Here is a 16645-nt window from a genome sequence, read left to right as displayed (position 1 = left end):
GTCTTAGTTGACTGAAGCCAGCAAAGATCAATATCGTCCATTCTCTGGCTCCAGTTAGTCTGGTGGCCAATTGTCCGAGGAGGTTCGGACCCTGTAAAAACAGCTCGAGAATATGTATCAGAATAATCTTTACCTTTGAAACAGAACTGGGAGTCTTTATGACTGATTTAGTATCTCCGACACGGTTAAATGATTTTCCTGGCCTGGAAATAGTTGTTTGCTCTTACATTCTTTTGTTTCCTTAAAATCATTAACTCCTGAGACGTGTTCTTCCGCAAAGGCGAGCATTGTGGCCAGGCTTAGATTACAACACGGCCTACACCTAAAGTGGCTTCTCTTATGTCAAGAAGCCATGCCTGGTTCTCTTTCTTTGGGGTCTCCCTCGTCCCCCATCTGCCTGCACTCCCTCCCAGGCACAGTCCAGCGTCCTTACCAGATGGATTCACCCTGTCCCTTCTCAAACCATCCAAGCACCTAGGGGGTGCCTCTACCCGACCCTATAAGCTACTTGAGGGCCGCAATCTGCTTCTCACTCTTTCCCCGTTTCCTGCTCTTCCCCCAGGGAACTGACCGGCTCAGTTCTGGTCCCATCAAATTGGCCGCGTTCAGTTTTGCTCGATTTATGAAACAGCAGGTGGGAAGAAAGGAAACAGGTACACAAGTATCTCTAATACAGAACAAGTGCATGGAAGATAAGCGGGATGCAGTTCAAAGACAAGTGTTGGGGTGCCAGCGCTCCCTGGGTCACGGGGAAAGCTTCAGGGGGACGGGAGCGAGAAGGCTGTTTTCCTCTGACAAGTGAAGGAGTGGGCTGGGTGGGTCTAGGGTTCCCAACAGAGACACTGACGCTGGAGTGCCGAGCAGAGGCCACCTTCCAGAGACCATAATGACAAGGAAGGCTCAAGACCAAGGCAGATGACACAGAAACAATCTAAGGTGCGGCAGACACGCTCCCGATTTCTGAACTGTTTACTCTTTCTACGGAGTCGAAGGGAAAGGGCGCTCCGGTCAATCCGGGCTGCGGGGTCGGGGCTCTTTTCTCCACCAAGTCTCTAGCAACCCCGCAATCCCAGCTAGGGCAGCCCTAGCCGCAGTTGGTGGCTCCCGTCGTCACGAGGCCGCGGCGCGGTTGCCTAGGAAACGCCCGCGTGCCTCCGCAGGGCTCCCCGGGCCCTGTAGTCCGCCGGCCGCCTCTCTTGGACCGGCCACACGGGGAGAGACTACAACTCCCAGGAGGCAGCGCGGCGGGTCCTGGGGGCGGGGCGGGTCCTGGTGGGCGGGTCCGGCCTAGGGCCTTTTCCCTCCCGCCGCTCCTAGGGTCTCCGCGTCTGGAGGAGGAAGATGGCGTCTGGGAGGGCTCGAACCTGGCTGCGGGAGCTCCGGCCGCCGCCGCTGCTCCTGTTGCTGCTGCTCCTTGGGCCGTGGCCGGCGGCGGGCCACGGCGGCAAGTACTCGCGGGAGAAGAACGAGCCCGAGCCTTCTTCGAAGCGCGAGCCCGGGGGGGAGTTCCGCATGGAGAAGCTGAACCAGCTGTGGGAGAAGGCCCAGCGGGTGAGCGGCGGCCGGGCCCCTCTACCTCGGGGGTCCGCGGGGCCGGGGCTTCCTCTACCTCGGGGGTCCGCGGGGCCGGGGCTTTCTCTAGTTTCGGGGGTCCGTGAGGCAGGGGCTTCCTTTAATCCTGGGATCGGCGGAGCCCGGGCCGGGGTCTCTTCTAATCCTGGGGTCCCCGGGGCCCGGGTCTCCTCTAACTTTGGGAGTCTACGGGGCCGGGGCCTTGAGTCTTTGACAGCCTAACACCGGCCCGCAGAGGTAGGTGTGGGTACCCCCTGCCTTGCGCCTCCGGGAAGAGGGACCCTGGCCTGGTGATGACAGGCGAAGACTTGGGAGGCCTTGGTGCCTGGGCAGAAGGGCCGCCCCGCCAGTTTGAACTGGCAGCTTTGCAGCTGAGGCCGAGATCCCTCCCTGCAGGCAGACCCAGGTCTCCTGCCTTGCACGTTTTTGCCTTTTCTCCTACGTTGTATTTCTCTGTATGGAGAAACAAGAAAAACAGGTGACGCTGAGCACGGAGACAAGCCCGAGGACAGCGGAAATCCTAGAAGCAAAAGCCAGTTCTTGTTAAATCGGGTGAGGGGATGTGGTGAGGTGAGAGGAGAACACCCGAAACTTAAGAGGCTAGTGAACTAAATCTAAATCCAACTGTGCTCATTTTAGAGAAGAAAGCAAGAAAGCCCAGAGGGCAAAGGACGCCTCCAAGGTCACTCTGCCTGGGGGTAGAATTGGGACTACCGCTTGCTGCTTGGGGTGTGACCTGGACCCCGCCGCCTCCTCGTTAACATAGCGGCCCCTCGTTTGTTGGGTGGGGTTTGTTTTTAGTGAAATGGGTATTTACAAACTTCCCCCAACCCTCTGGGCCGCAGCGTCTTCATGAGATCCAGGCTTCCACTTTTAAGCGTTCCTGAGTCCTTGAGAAGGAGAGTGAAACAAAGTAAGGACTGAGTTTTGGAAGAGAGGGGAAAACGACGGGAAGGAAAGGCGGAGGGAGGGTAGGGCTGGGGAAGGGGTGTGGCAGGGGGACTGCAGGGCAGGCAGGGGCGGGTGGATGCCCCCAGGCCCAGGGCTGTTCCCAGACCAGTGGCCCTGAGGATCCTGCTGGGGGCCCAGCTGTCAGGGCGCACTGTGTGTGTGCAGCCTTCCCGGGTAAGAGAGAGCACTCTGGGCTGGAGAAGCAGGGGGGTGCTTCCTGGAGGAAGGGGACCTTGTGTCCAGGAACCTGCCCTGAGCCCTTCTGCTTGCAGGGCTGTCCTGGTCAGCCCCGCCTTGTCCGTCCAGATGCTGCTTTGCACCTGCCCAGCCTGGGCAGCCTCTTCACACCTCCTGGCTGTCACCTGCCCTCGAGCTGCACCCGCCTGAACCGCCCCCCCGCCCCCATGCTCAGTTCACTGCTGACCTGGGCAGCCTCAGGTCACATCTTCCGAGAGAGTCTGAATCGGTTCTGCAGGAACCCCAACCCTGCCCCAGCCTTGGACGGACGGGCCTTGGACTGGATGACCTTTCCGGGCCCCTTGGCCCTGAATTCTACAATTGCACGTACAAGTCTCTTCTGCTGAACGAAATGTGCAGACCTTCCAGGGTGGGGTCCATGCCTGTTGGCATTTTCCAGGTCCCTCCTCACATCCGGACGCCTCGCGTGGGTAGGCAGACCCACAGAATACAAGCTGGCCTGTCCCGGGCTCTCTACGCTGAGAAACTTCAAGGGCGGCAGCGGAGCTGGTCCCGGGTGGCGAGCTGTGCAGTCCTCCCGGTGCCGGGCTGGGGTGGGCACTGCCGCTGCTCAGAGCCGGTGCCCAGGGCGGTGTGGGGCACCCGGCACACCTGTGCCAGGGTTCTCAGCCTTGGATAATTTGCTCTCTGGAAACATCAAGTGTTTCTTTGTTTTCTAAACATGAAACGATCTCATAGCATGTCATGCCTAGCGTGTACCCAGGGTGAGGGAGAGGAGTCTGATGAAGGCGCCCGCCTCGCCCTCTCTTTCCAGCCCACCTTCTGCGGGGGTGGGGGCAAGTCCCGCCTTGGTCCACAGATGCCTCCCCACCGTGAGAGCAGACCAGGGAACTGCTGGTGTTGCTTCATCACAGCCCAGCACCTCCAGTCTTGACTTGCTGTGAAACTGTGCAGTGCCTTTTGATGCAGGCGCTTCAGGAGAGCTGTGGGCCAGGCGGCAGGCACAGGGTTCCTTCCAGAGCCTCGCGAGCCTTGTGACCTCTCCGGGGTGTTGCAAGGCTCCTGAGCAGGGAGGGGCCGGAGCTGTCCTTGGAGCTTTGGGGGGGTGGGTGAAGCCGTGGGAAGTCGTCCCGAGGGGTGCCCCTGTGGAGACGTCTGGTTGGCGTCTCCCTCCCGGGGTTGCCGCGCGCGCGTGCGTGAGTGATAAGAACTTAAGGTAGATCTACCCTCTTAGCGAACTTTTAAATAATAAGCATGCAGTGTAAATAGTGGAGGGTGTTGCGCTGTGCAGTGAGCCCCGGGACTTGCATAACTGCCTTTGTGCCCTTTGACCCGCACCTCGCATCCCCTCCTGGCTGTTGTGAATAGTGCTGCGGTGGGCATGGGACCCCAGATCTTCCTTCAACGTCCTGATTTCAGTTCCTTCAGATAAATACCCAGAAGTGAGCTTTGCTGGATCACAGTGTATTGATGGTTCTCGTCTTCATTTTTGAGGAACCTCTGTACTGTTCTCCACAGTGGCCGCGCCAATTTTGCATTCCCAGCAGCAGTGCACGAGGGTTCCCTTTTCTCATCCTCACCAACAGTTGTTGTTTTCCGTTTGTTTCCCATAGTAACCGTCCTAATGGGTGTGAGGCGGTACCTCACTGGGCTTGGATTTGCGTTTCCCCGATGAGTCGAGATGTGGAGCATCCTTCCAAGTGCCTGTCAGCCATTTGTATGTTGTGTTTGGAGCAATATTTATTCAAGGTCTTCACCTGTGTTTTAAAAAATCAGGTCATTACTTCTATTCAACGTAGTTGTGGAAGTTCTAGTCAGAACAGCTAGGGAAGAAAATAGAAATAAAAGTCATCCACATCAGAAAGGAAGAGGCAAAGGTGTGCGTCTGCAGGTGACGTGACCTTACGCGGAAAGCCCTAAAGACGCCAGGAGCGCACTCAGAGCTAGCTAACAGTCACGCGGCTGCAGGACACGGAAGCAACACAACAGCCTCGGCTGCATTTCTGTACGCCAACGTCAAGCTCTCTGAAAAGGAAATTAGCGAAACAGTCCCATTTACCGTAGCAGCAGAAGGGATAAAGTACCCAGTGACATTTCGCCATGTGTCCTGGGCCAGTTCTTAGCCTCCCTGGGCCTCAGTTTACCCGAGCAGCCTGCAGGGTGATGGTGAAAGTTGCAGAGGCAGAGGAGAAGGTGCCGGGCTCGTGAGGCCCCTGGCTGAGAGCAGCTCCGTGGAGGGCGCCGTGCGCACCCTGAGCCTTGGGCCGAGGGTGTCCGGGATGCGGGCCCAGCGGCCACCGCCGCTGACGAGCGGCTTCCTCCTGCCCAGCTGCTTGTCTCCTGGTTGTAGGTGATTTACTCCGCTTTAATATTTGACAGAGGCTGCTTTGCATTTGGAGTCTATTAACCAGTTCTTCTCGCGTGAGCCATTAACAGTTAACTTCAAGTTAAGGAGGTTAGAAGGGTCCGGAGAGTGGCCTTTTTTGCCTGGGCTCCGTGCCTGCTGTTGGGGGCAGCACTGTCACCCGGGGCATCTCCAGCCCTGAGCCCGCGGGCCTCCACGCTTCAGAGGAAGGCTGGCACCAGATCACGACTTACCCTTGTGAGACGCAGAGCCTCGGACGCTGCTGGGCACCAGTCTGCAGCTCGGGGCTCCGGCCCGGACATTGGCGCCCGGGGAGGTGGACAGCCAGGAAGGTGTGCAGGGGTCAGGTCCCAGCGGCCTCGCCCCCTGTCCTGTCATCTGTGGGGAGCGCCTGCCTGGGGTAGCACAGCCATCCGGGGAGCCGATGCGCCCAAGGGCTACCTGGGGGGAGCCCCGCACTCACAGGCTCCCCAGGGCCCCGGCTGGGAACGTGAGGCGTCCTGCGACAGGAGCCCCTGGGCCACCAGCACCTGCACACTCAGGCCGCTAGAGGCGGGCGGCTCCCCGGGGACCTGGGATCTGACGAGGCTGGAGAGCGGCCTCGGGGTGTAAGGGCCGGTGGTTTTCAGGCTGCGGGCAGAGGTCCCTTTGAGGCTCTCGTGCGGGGGCACATGCGGGACTTTGGCCGCCTGGGACCCCGGCACGGTCTCCCCGTCGCTGGCATCTGCTCTCCGAGGTCAGCGTCTCCCGGGCTGTCGCTGGTCCTCGTGCAGCTGGGGGTCACATGTCCTCTCTTCTCCCCCCGTAGCTTGATCTACCTCCTCTGAAGTTGTCCGAGCTCCATGCTGACCTGAAGATACAAGAACGGGACGAGTTCAAGTGGAAGAAATTGAAGGCTGAAGGCCTGGATGAAGACGGAGAGAAAGAGGCGAAGCTCGCCCGCGGGCTCAGCGGTACGTCTCTTCTCAGCCCAGGGGCGGCGGTCGCCCAGGCTCGGGCCCCAGCTTCTTACTCTGACTTGGTTTGATTAAGAGCCAGGGCTGTCCTCGTGAGCCTGGCCCTGGCAAGGTGACCCTCAGCCGTGGGCAGGCACAGCTGCCAGGCTGTCCTGTGCGGGCTCTTGGCATGTGGGAGGGAGGGCCAGGGCGAGGACGTCTGGCCGCGTTAGCGCACAAGCAATCAGGGCTGCTTGGTCCAGGGAGGCGGCTGGGATGGCCAGATGCCCACGGTCACCTGCACAAGGAAGCAGGGATGTTCCCAGGGTCTGGCCGTGTGAAGAGCACTGCCCCCGCCAGTCCGAGCCTTGTGGCCCCTGTGGCCCACCCTGCATCTAGGGCTCCCAGTGCGTCCAGGTGGCCCGGGGCTGGGAGATGGAGGAGGGTGGGGGGCAGGGAGAGCCCCCTGCCCGTGATGCCCGCACCGCAGGCTGGACACCAGGAACACACACTCTTCACAGCTTACTCTCAAGGCTTCCAGTGGGCTGAGCTGCTGGGCAGGGTGAGTTCTGAGGCACAGGCAGTGTAGACAGGGAAGTGAAGCCCCAGGAGGTGAGGTCAGGCTGAGCGGGGCGCTCCCTGGGCTGGCTCAGCTGAGGGTGGGCCCCCGTGGGGACCACTTGTGTCCAGCGCTTGTCAGAGGAGGTGCTGGGGGTCAGGGGTCAGGTGGGCCACTGCTCGGATGAGGACCTCAGGGATGGAGCACAGGGGAAAGGGGAGCCCGGATCCAGAGAGGCCCGGGTGAGGCCTGGAGGGGACAGTGGGGACTGTCTGCAGATGGGAGGAAGGACGCCCGGTCCTTCAGAGCAGGGAGGGTGGGGCAGGCCCACTCCCAACTCAGGAGGTAGGTGTGGAGCGCGAGGAGATGCTGGGAGGGGCGTCCTCCAGGGCAGACCCAGCAGCCCGGCCCCGCTGAGGAGCGCTCCTTCCGGGTCCACTAGGCATCCGCCGCATCACGTTGGTGACGATGGTGCTGAGATGCAGGCCCCCGTCTGGCGCAGGGGCTATGGGCGGCACTGTGTCCTGGGCGCTACTGACAGATGACACCTGGTCGCTGTCCCACGGTGACCGGCCAGCAGCAGGCTGGAGCCAGTGTCCCCTCCTGGCTACTGCTGTTAACTTTTCACCGGAAGCTGCCGACGCTGAGGTTTCTCCTTGTAGAAAATCTTTTCTGCAAATAAAAATATGACTTAGGCCGTGGCAGAGCTTCCCCTGGCCACCGCCCCGTCCATTCTGTGGACCGTCGTCCTCTCCCGCCCTCTGGAGTTCGCCCCACGACACAAACGGGCTGCAGGTTTTGCTTTTGCAAACCTGTGAAGCTGGTCCTAAAGGCAGTCCCGGGATGCTGAGCCCGTCCTGCCGCACCGCGCTCTCCCCCGCGGGTCGGGACAGAGGGATCGGCCGGAAGCGCGCGGCCCCGAGGCCGCCAGTGTGCGCGGGGGCGTTGCTGGAGGAGGATCCCCGGGTTTGTTCGCGCTCCTTCCGCTGGGTCCCGAGTGGGCAGGAGAGCTGGGCGGGCGGCAGAGGGGCGGCCCCCAGACCACGGCCTCGAGCCCCTCCTGTGCCCTCCTAGTCATCCTGGCCAAGTACGGTCTGGACGGGAGGAAGGACGCCCGGGCCGTGAGCAGCAACTCCATCAGCCACGGCCCCGCCGACCACAGCCTGGAGGACCCCCGGCTGGAGAAGCTGTGGCACAAGGTACCCTCGCGCTGCCGTCTGCCCTGGTTTTTGGTTTTCTGCCCCTGCGGCCCCTAGCGAAGGGGGGTGAAGGCCGAGAGCTGGGCCTGAGTACTCCACCCGGGAGCAAGGGTCCTGCCTGGCCTGCGGGAGTGATCCACAGGGGCACCCGTGTAGCTAACCCCAGGCGGGCAGGGTGCACCCCGAGGCGTGGACGGGTGAGCACAGCCCATGGGGGTGTTCACTGGGGGTGGCTTTCCTTCCAGGCGAAGACCTCTGGGAAGTTCTCCAGTGAAGAACTGGACAAGCTGTGGCGGGAGCTCCAGCATCACAAAGAGAAGGTCCACGAGTACAACGTCCTGCTGGAGACCCTGAGCAGGACCGAAGGTGCCCCCGCAGGCGGCCCTGGCTCCAGAACGTTCCAGAACAGAGCTGCTGGGGGGTTGGGGGCAGTGCCGTGCTGTCAGGCCTCCCTGCTTTCCGAGCAGGAATCTGGGCGTTTAGGAGCCCGTTGGGGTGCCCATGCACGTCTGTGAGCGTGGGTTCAGATGAACCCATTCTGCGGTGACACGGGCCACCTCTCCTGTCACCGCCGGCCTGACTTCAGGGGCACTTGTGGGGGGCTCGGGACCTGCCCTGAGAGAGTCAGTGGGGGTGGGGCTGCGGTGGCTCCACGACATCTAGACGAGCTTAGACGGAGCTCCGCGGGCGGCTCAGGGCCGCGGGCGGCTCAGGGCCGGGCCCTCACGGCCTCCTGCCTCTGGCTCCCGCAGAAATCCACGAAAACGTCATCAGCCCCGTTGACGTGAGCCGCGTCAAGGAGGACGTGCTGCAGGTGGGCCACGCCGAGCTGAAGGACAAGCTGCGGGACATCAGCCAGGGCTTTGACCGCCTGCGGAGAGTCAGCCACCAGGGCTACGGCGACCAGGCCGGTGAGCCCCTGCGCTGCGCCCCGCTGCCCGGCGCCCGGGAGACGGCAGCAGAGGCCCTGCAGCCCCTCCGCTCCCAGGGCCACACCTGGGCTGCTTTCTCTCTCCTGGAAGGTGCACGCACCTTTATTCTAGCCTCACGGCGTCCTTTAACCCTCACGGTGGCCCCCGCCCCGCGCATTGGGATGGCTGCTCTGCTCCTGTGCAGACAGCTCGCTGCTCAGGGGCCGAGGCCGGAGCTCCTCGCTGGGTGCCGCCCCCTGGAGGATGGCCTGGGCCTCTGCGCGCGTCTCCCGCGGGAGCCCGCGGCTCGTGCCTGGTGCGGGCTTGCCGGGAGTCGGCCAGGTGCTCTTTGTACCGTCTTCTGTCACCTGTCCGTTCCTTCTCCGGCCTGTTCCCTGAGCACTGGCCACATGGCGGGTGCTGCTGTCGACGCGGGGTGCGTGCAGTGGGCATGTGAGGTGGGCTCCCTGCTCCTCCGCATGGCCCGGGTGCCCCGGGGCACGACTCTGCCCTGCTGGGCTCGCCCGTCTGCCATGGAGAGGGGACCAGACCACTGTGTGGACCCGCTGTGCTGATCTGCTCAACTGCCATGGAGCAGGGACCCCAAGGGCCTGGCCGTGCAGAGGAGCGGGGCAGCTGAGGCTGTGCCTCGGCCCCTCCGCTCCCGGGGCTGCATCCAGCCGGACCCTGCTGCCGGCCTGCCGAGTCCTGCCAGCAGCGCCCCAGGGCCCCGGGCAGCAGGGAGGGTCCGCCGGTGGGGAGGTGGGGCAGCTGGTGAGATGACCGCTGGGCGGGCCGCCTCCAGCCGTGGGAGGGAGGTGGGTGACGAGCCTGCACCGTCGCCACGTGCTCTCGGGAGCGGTGGCTGAAGTCACAGGGTCCCTTACGTTGGGTTTACTTCGCTTCAGAGCTACAGGGACAGGCAGCGCCTGAGCCTCAGCGCGGAACTGTGGGCAGGGGGACCCGCAGCCTGAGCCTCACCCCCCACCCCCGAGCACTCCCGCTTGCTCGCGCAGGGCTTCTGCGCCCGGGCAGCAGCGGCTCGACCAGGGGCTGCTGAGGGCATCGCCGAGGCCCCACCCCGCGGGTCCCGGGAACCGCAGACTGAACGTGTGTGGAAGGTGTGCTCGGTCGGCTTCCAGAGGACGCTTGCACTGTGCACAAGCACCGTGCACTGTGCAGGTGGCCTGCGTGGCCCTGCGCGTCCCGGGCTGCCGCCGTGCGGGTCACCGAGCCTGCCTTTGCTCCTTCACAGGGTTCGAGGAGCCTCGGGTGCTGGACCTGTGGGACATGGCGCAGTCAGCCAACTTCACCGAGAAGGAGCTGGAGGCCTTCCGGGTAGGGACGGCGTCTCTCCCAGCGGACTTTCTGAGAACGTGGGCAAGGTCCTCTTCTTTAGTCCTAGCAGATCAGCGTTTTCACGGGAACGTTCTCTCCTTGCCGTCTGTGTCCCTCCGCTGCCCTGGGTGGCGGCCCGTGTGGGACGAAGCTGGCCTCCAGTGAACACAGTGTGGCTTCAGGGCATCTGCTTAGCTCTGGGTGCACTGGGCACGAGCTGGGGCTTGTGGGATGAGCGGATTGACAGGGGTTTGGAGGGGGAGCCAGTAGGACCCTGCAGGGCCGCAGTGCTCGGCCCGGAGGGAGGAAGGGTCTTTGGGTCACCTGGGCCTCCAGGTGGGTTCTGCTGTGGCAAAGCTGCCACAGGGCAGGGGTCAGGGATCGAGGAAGGGCACGGGCCCGTGGGTGTGAAGCTTCCATCTCCTTGGACAGGAGTGCAGGGGGAGGGGAGCCTGCCCGGGGCCTGGGGAGTTAGGATCCCCGACACATTCCGCAGGCATCTTGACATGGGCCTGGGGGCGCTGGGGGAGTGTAGGGGTCGGGCCTGGAGGCCCACCTGCGCTGGGGTGCGGGGAGCCTGGAGGCCTGGGGAGTGGAGAGGACGGGGCCAGTGCAGGGCTCAGCTCAGGCTGGATGTGGGGGCAGGGCCGGAGGGGACCAGGTGCTTGGCAGGCGCCATTTACCTGGAGGGTGAGGGGTCACTGGGAGTGGGGAGGGGGCGCATAGGGTGCGACCCTTGGCCCCTGAAGGCCGTCAGGTCCTGCTGGGGCCCTTTAGAGGGAAGGGCTGCTCACCTGACTTCCACGTGTGCTGCTTCGTGATGGCATGGCAGCCAGGACACCCTCCACCCGAGCCTGCCGTCCCGCTCGGCCCCCAGAGCTGCCCTGGGCGGGCTGCACGGGGAATGGGCGCAGGGTTGCAGCCTTCAGAGCGGGGAAGCCCCGGCCCTGGCCTGCCTCCTTTGTGCCTTTTGCACAAGGATGTGTTATCTATTCAAAAATAAACAAAACTTAAGCGTGCAGCCACCTGCCCTGGGTGGTCTCCTGAAGCAGCCCTGAAATTCCATCAGGGACCCTAGGGTGGTAGTAAGAGCGTGTTGGGGTAATTCAGTTGTTTCAACATTATTCTAGGAAGAGCTTAAGCACTTCGAAGCCAAAATTGAAAAGCATAACCACTACCAGAAGCAGCTGGAAATTTCTCATCAAAAACTGAAACACGTGGAGAGCTTAGGAGACCAGGAGCACGTCAGCCGGAATAGGGAACGGTACGCCGTGTTGGAGGAGAAGACCAAGGAGCTGGGCTACAAGGTGGGTGTGCGGCCGCCGACCAGGCCTCCGCGGGAGCGGGCACGTGACAGTTCCGTCAGCGCCAGCGCGCCGGCCCCCTGGCCCCCCGGCCGCCCCTCCCTGGGCCTCGGCCCCCCCTCTGCAGAGGGGACGGGATTGTCTTGCCCTCGCGGAGCTTGGTGGGAGCAACCACGCAGCTGCTCTTGCTGGGGGACTGCGCAGCCCTGAAGGGGGTCAGCTGCAGGGGGTGGGGGGACAGGGACTGCCCAGGCCTCCCCACCCCCACCTGCCTCTGGGTCTGTTGAGGGCCGGGCTCTGAACCAGGTGAGCAGGGAAGAGGCGCACACGCGCGAGGCGGGTGGGCGGGCAGCCAGGGCTGGAGCCGGGCCCTTCCAGCCGCACCACTGGCATCCTGGCCCCCAAACATGTGGCCTGGCACTGGCTCTGAAGGTCCTGCGCTCCTGCGAGCTGCCCACGTGGCTTTGGAGGCTCCTGAGTGGACGCGGGAGCCAGCGGTTTCCCAGGCGTTCGGCCTGGGGCGCAAGGAGACCATACTTGGCTCCAGAGTAGCGGCAGGGGTCCCATGCAGGGCGCCCCTCACGTGCGGCTCAGTGGGGCTTGCAGATACCCTAAATGGGGGTGCTGGCTCCGTTATGGGGTGACGTGTGAACGCCAGACAGTGCTCAGGTGTGCAGGACATGGAGACTGAAGCACCAGCAGGGCCGCTGCCCGCCCTCCCCTGGCCATTCGTGGTGAACCCACAAGTCCAGGCACTTGCCAGCCACTAAGACGTGAGGGCCCGTCTGCAGCAGAGCCTCTGGTTCAGGTTAAGAGAAAAGGAGGGGCGGGTGGTGTGGGCCCTCTGCAGAGCCAGCAGCACGAGCAGGGTACGTCGCCACAGACGCCCAGGAAATTCAAAACAGAGGAGCTGGGCCCTGGAGGGAGCCTCCTTTGTGCCTTTTGCGCAGGGATGTGTTATCTATTCAAAAATAAGTGAAACTGGGCTTCCCTGGTGGCGCAGTGGTTGAGAGTTCACCTGCCAATGCAGGGGACATGGGTTAGTGCCCCAGTCCGGGAAGATCCCACATGCTGTGGAGTGGCTGAGCCTGCGCGTCCAGAGCCTGTGCTCTGCAACGGGAGAGGCCACAACACTGAGAGGCCCGCGTACCACAAAAAATAAATAAAATAAACGAAACTTAAAAAGTGAAAGAAGACCAAAGTACCGAGAAGGAAGGGAGCATGTGGATTCTTTCCTGTGTTTGGCAGAGCCGAGCAGGGCAAAGCCAGGCACCCCTGCAGGGCGTCCACCTGCAGATCACACCGTGGCGGACTGCACAGCGGGGATGAAGAGGGAACTGGGACTCCTGGCTCCCCCGACCGTGGAGAAGGGGCTCTGACGCGCTGTGAGCACCGGGGCTGCTGGAGGAGACCTCCCCAGGTCCCCGCCCAGCCTGGGCTCCTGCGCGGGAGGCCGGCAGCACCAGCCCACGGGGCTCTGTGAACTAGGAACAGAAAGAGCAGAGCCCAGGCCCTCGGGCTGCCGCGGCGGCACCCGCCATCATGTGACGAGGACAGGCTGGCAGGAGCCGCGGACGAGTCGGCGTCTTCATTTGCTGCTTTTGAAATGACGTACCGTAGGCAGCCCACCACGACAGGCCCCTCAGCCCACGGGTTCACCCCCAGAGCATGAAGCTCTGGTGACCAGAGGGGACCGTGGTGCTGGGCCCTGTAGGACGTCTCCTATGTGAGCCCCGTACATGTGCTGCCGGCAGGAGCCTCACCTCAGACCTAGAGGTGTGCAGACTGAAAGTGAGCGGGTGGAAAAAGGTATTCCACACAAATGGAAATCAAAGCCAGGACAGCAGTACTCACACCAGACAAAATAGACTTGAAAACAAAGACTGTAACAGGAGACAAAGGTAGACATTACATGATGGGATCAATCCAAGAAGACGACGTAACAATTGTTTAAATGTAAATGCACCCAACATAGGAGCAACTACGAACAGGCATAAAGGGAGACATTGACAGTAACACTAATAGTGGGGGACTTCGCCACCCCTTACCTCAGTGGACAGATGATCCGGACAGAAGATCAGTAAGGAAACACAGGCCTTAAGCGACGCGTCAGACCAGATGAACGCTGTAGATACCTATAGAGCATTCCAGCGAAAAGCAGAATACACGTCCTTCTCAAGTGCACACAGGACATTCTCCAGGACAGATCACTTGCTGGGCCACAGAACAAGCCTCAGTAAATATAAGAAAATCATATCAAGCATTTTTTCCAACACACGAGATTGAGACTAGAAATAAACTACAAGAAAAAAAAAACTCCAGAAAACACAAGCACATAGAGGCTAAACGGTATGCTACTCAACAATCAGTGGGTCTCTGAAGAAATGAAAGAAATTTAAAAATACCTGAAGACAAGCAAAAAGACAACTTTCCCAAACCTAGAGGACACAGCAGAAAAAGAGGGAAGTGTATTGCAATGCAGATCTACCTCAGGAAGTAACCTTACAGTTGAATTAGAAAAAGAACAGACAAAACTCAAAGTTAGTAGAAGGAAAGGAATCAGGAGGATCAGAACAGAAATAAAGACCAAAAAAAATAGAAAAAATCAATGAAATTAGGAGCTGGTTCTTTGGAAAGATAAGCAAAACTGATAAACCTTTATCCGGACTCATCAAGAAGCAAACGAGAATGGGCCCAAATCAACGAAAGTGGAAACGCGGACGAGGGGGTGGAGAGCGGAAGCAGCGCTGTTCCTCGCTCCGCTGTTCCTGATGTGCCTTGGGGGCTGTTTGTGGCTAACGAGCTGCCTTTATGATTTATTTATGATCAGCTCTAGATGGGAGGGTACTTGGACAGCAGGATCACCCAGCTGAGAGTTTTCGGCGACAGGCTGCATGTCTCAGGTCATGAGCAGATCTGCTAACTGGTTCACCTGTGCTGTCCCCGCAGGTAAAGAAGCATTTGCAGGACCTGTCCAGCCGCATCTCCAGGGCTCGCCACAACGAGCTCTGAGGCCCCGGAGCCTGGCCAGCGGCGGCACAGAGGAGGCGCCAGCTGCCTGGGGCTCCTGAAGACGGGCCTGGGTGCTCAGGGGTGGCGTGTCACCAGCAGAGCCTCAGGGCGGGCGCGAGGGGGACGGGCCACGAGGGGCCTGAGCAGGAGGGATAATGCCGCCGGCCGGGAAGAGGAACCCCACGATCCCGCCCCGCCCACCCCTGGCTGGTGGCCCTGTGCCCTCAGCACAGCCAGCCGTCACCTCTGTTGAGAATGCAGTTCCCAGCTGCCCGTGGAGTGGTGGTCCCCTATGCTACAAGGTCACAGTTTGCATCAAAATCTTAAAAATCTGCCACTGGAAATACTATGTACAGAAGTCCTTACAAATACATTACAGTATTTAATTAAACCTTGAGGTCACTGAGGCGTCACTGGGTCCCATCTCGCTGTGTCTGCTGGGCCGGGGGATGTCAGCCTCAGGTGAGCTGAGCGGCTCCAGGCCGCCATGCCAGCTCCAAGGCCCTTCTCCCACCCCTTCCCCCCTCACCTCTGTGGCATGAGATGGAGGAGGGGCTGGTGGGCTGACTGGGCTCTCCCTGGTCTGGCACTGAGTTATGGGGTACAGACGGCAGGGCAGAGGGGATGGTGCCCTGGCCTCTGCCTGAGCTCCTGGCCCTGCAGGTCAGGGTTGGCAAGAGCCCGACAGCCCACGGGGCTCCAGGTGCGGCGAGAGGGACGAGCTCAGGGTCAGGTCCACAGCACGCATGTTTCCAAGAGGGTCCCCCGGGTGCTGGGTTCCCGTCTTGGCCACGTCTGATCTCGGCTTCAGCACTGGGACCTGCCACGTGCAGACACCCGTTAGCTGTGCTTACAAGAAAAGCCCAGGGTAGCCCGCCCGGCCTGTCAGGGCACCATGAACACGAGTGGGGAGGTGGCCCCGTGACAGGCAGCTCGGGTGCAGCCTCGTTCCTCCATGGGTCGCTTGGCCCGGCGCCAGGCCTGTCCAGCACAGGAGGTAACCTTAACCTGGGCCTTCATGTCATGTCTGCCACCGGCCCAACTGGCTGTTGTGTCCCTCAGCCCTGGCCAGGCTTCGGGCAGGGCTGGGGCAAATGCACTGAGACATCTGTCGGGCCCAAGGGAGGACTCGGTGCCGGGCTTCCAGGCTGCTCCTGGGAGCTCAGAGCTCACAGCCACGTGCTCGGGCACTGGGTCCCCCATGTGCACGCATGGCCCAGCCAGGCTCATGCTGGGGGGCAGTGCAAAGTTGGCCCAGGACGTGGAGTCGAATGGGGTGGAGCTGACAGCCTAGAGGCAACTCCTGGCTTCAGACGTGTGCAAGGGAAACGGAGGGGCCTTCACTGTGGTTTGTCCTCGCTCTGGCCCTGGAGGAGACGGGTGAGGCGGAAGCCCCCCGATTCAGGGGCAGTGGCTGCACTGTTCAGTCGTAGCTTCTAGACGATCACTTTGAAGTAAAGGGGTGTTTGAGGGCACAGACGTATGCCTGTGGCTCAGTGAGCTCTCCCACAAGTGCTGGGGCCCCACCCCTGCTCAAGAAGTGCAGGGCCCCGGGCTCCCCAGGACCCCTTCCCCAGCACTCCTCTTTCCTAGAGCTAACCACTTGCGCATGTTCCCAAATCTGTATATTGGAACCTAATCCCCAAGGTGATGGTACCAGGAGGTGGGACCTTTGGGAGGTGATTAGGTCATGAGATTGGGGTCCTCGTGAACAGGATCAGTGCCCTTATAAGAGAGACCCCAGAGCTCCCTCGCCCCCTTCCACTGTGAGGACACAGAGAACCAAGAAGCTGGCCCTGCCAGACACCAAGCCTCCACGGCATGACCCTGGGCTTCTGAACTCCAGAACTGAAAGTAACCGGACGCTGTTTACGCCCAGGCTATGGTTTTGTGTTGCAGTGGTCCAGTGGACTAAGAAACCACTCTTAGCAAGGTTGGACTTCCCTGTTCAAACTTCATAAACATGCAGTTATAGTGGGGTGTGTGTGTGTCTGTGTCTGTCGGGGGTGGGGGTGTGCGCGCGCGCGTGTGTTGTCTGGCTGCCAGTAGACGTGCTGGTGAGATGCAACGGTGTCGAGCAGGCCCTTGTCCCTTCTCGTTGCTCCGTAGTACCCCCTTGTGGGGGCGCATCACACTTTGATTTTACTCCGTTCCGCTGCTGAACACTTGAGTCGCTTTCAGTTTTGTACGTAACATCCGTTAGAAATGACTGTGGTGAACATTCGTGGGGGGGTGGAGCTGCTGCCTCCCAAGCACCTCGCTTTCCTCCCCTGGGTTTCCCTCAGGTGCTTTAACGAGGTC

General features: G+C 61.3%; 1 protein-coding gene across 1 annotated transcript; it reads left to right on the top strand.

Moving 5' to 3' along the window:
* Window positions 1–1281: 1281 nt before the first annotated feature.
* Window positions 1282–14736, top strand: LRPAP1 (LDL receptor related protein associated protein 1). Its single transcript, XM_082838012.1, has 8 exons — window positions 1282–1551; window positions 5895–6039; window positions 7655–7779; window positions 8025–8145; window positions 8532–8690; window positions 9946–10028; window positions 11159–11335; window positions 14282–14736. Exons 1-8 carry the CDS (start codon window positions 1342–1344, stop codon window positions 14342–14344), a joined length of 1083 nt encoding a protein of 360 aa, XP_082694138.1. The 5' UTR covers window positions 1282–1341; the 3' UTR covers window positions 14345–14736.
* The last annotated feature ends 1909 nt before the right edge of the window (window positions 14737–16645 follow it).

The sequence above is a fragment of the Leucopleurus acutus genome (genome assembly GCF_964270905.1).
Source record: "Leucopleurus acutus genome assembly, chromosome: 4".
NCBI classification, from domain to species: Eukaryota; Metazoa; Chordata; class Mammalia; order Artiodactyla; family Delphinidae; genus Leucopleurus; species Leucopleurus acutus.
Note: the sequence above shows the minus strand (reverse complement) of the source record. Positions and strands in the feature narration are given on the sequence as shown.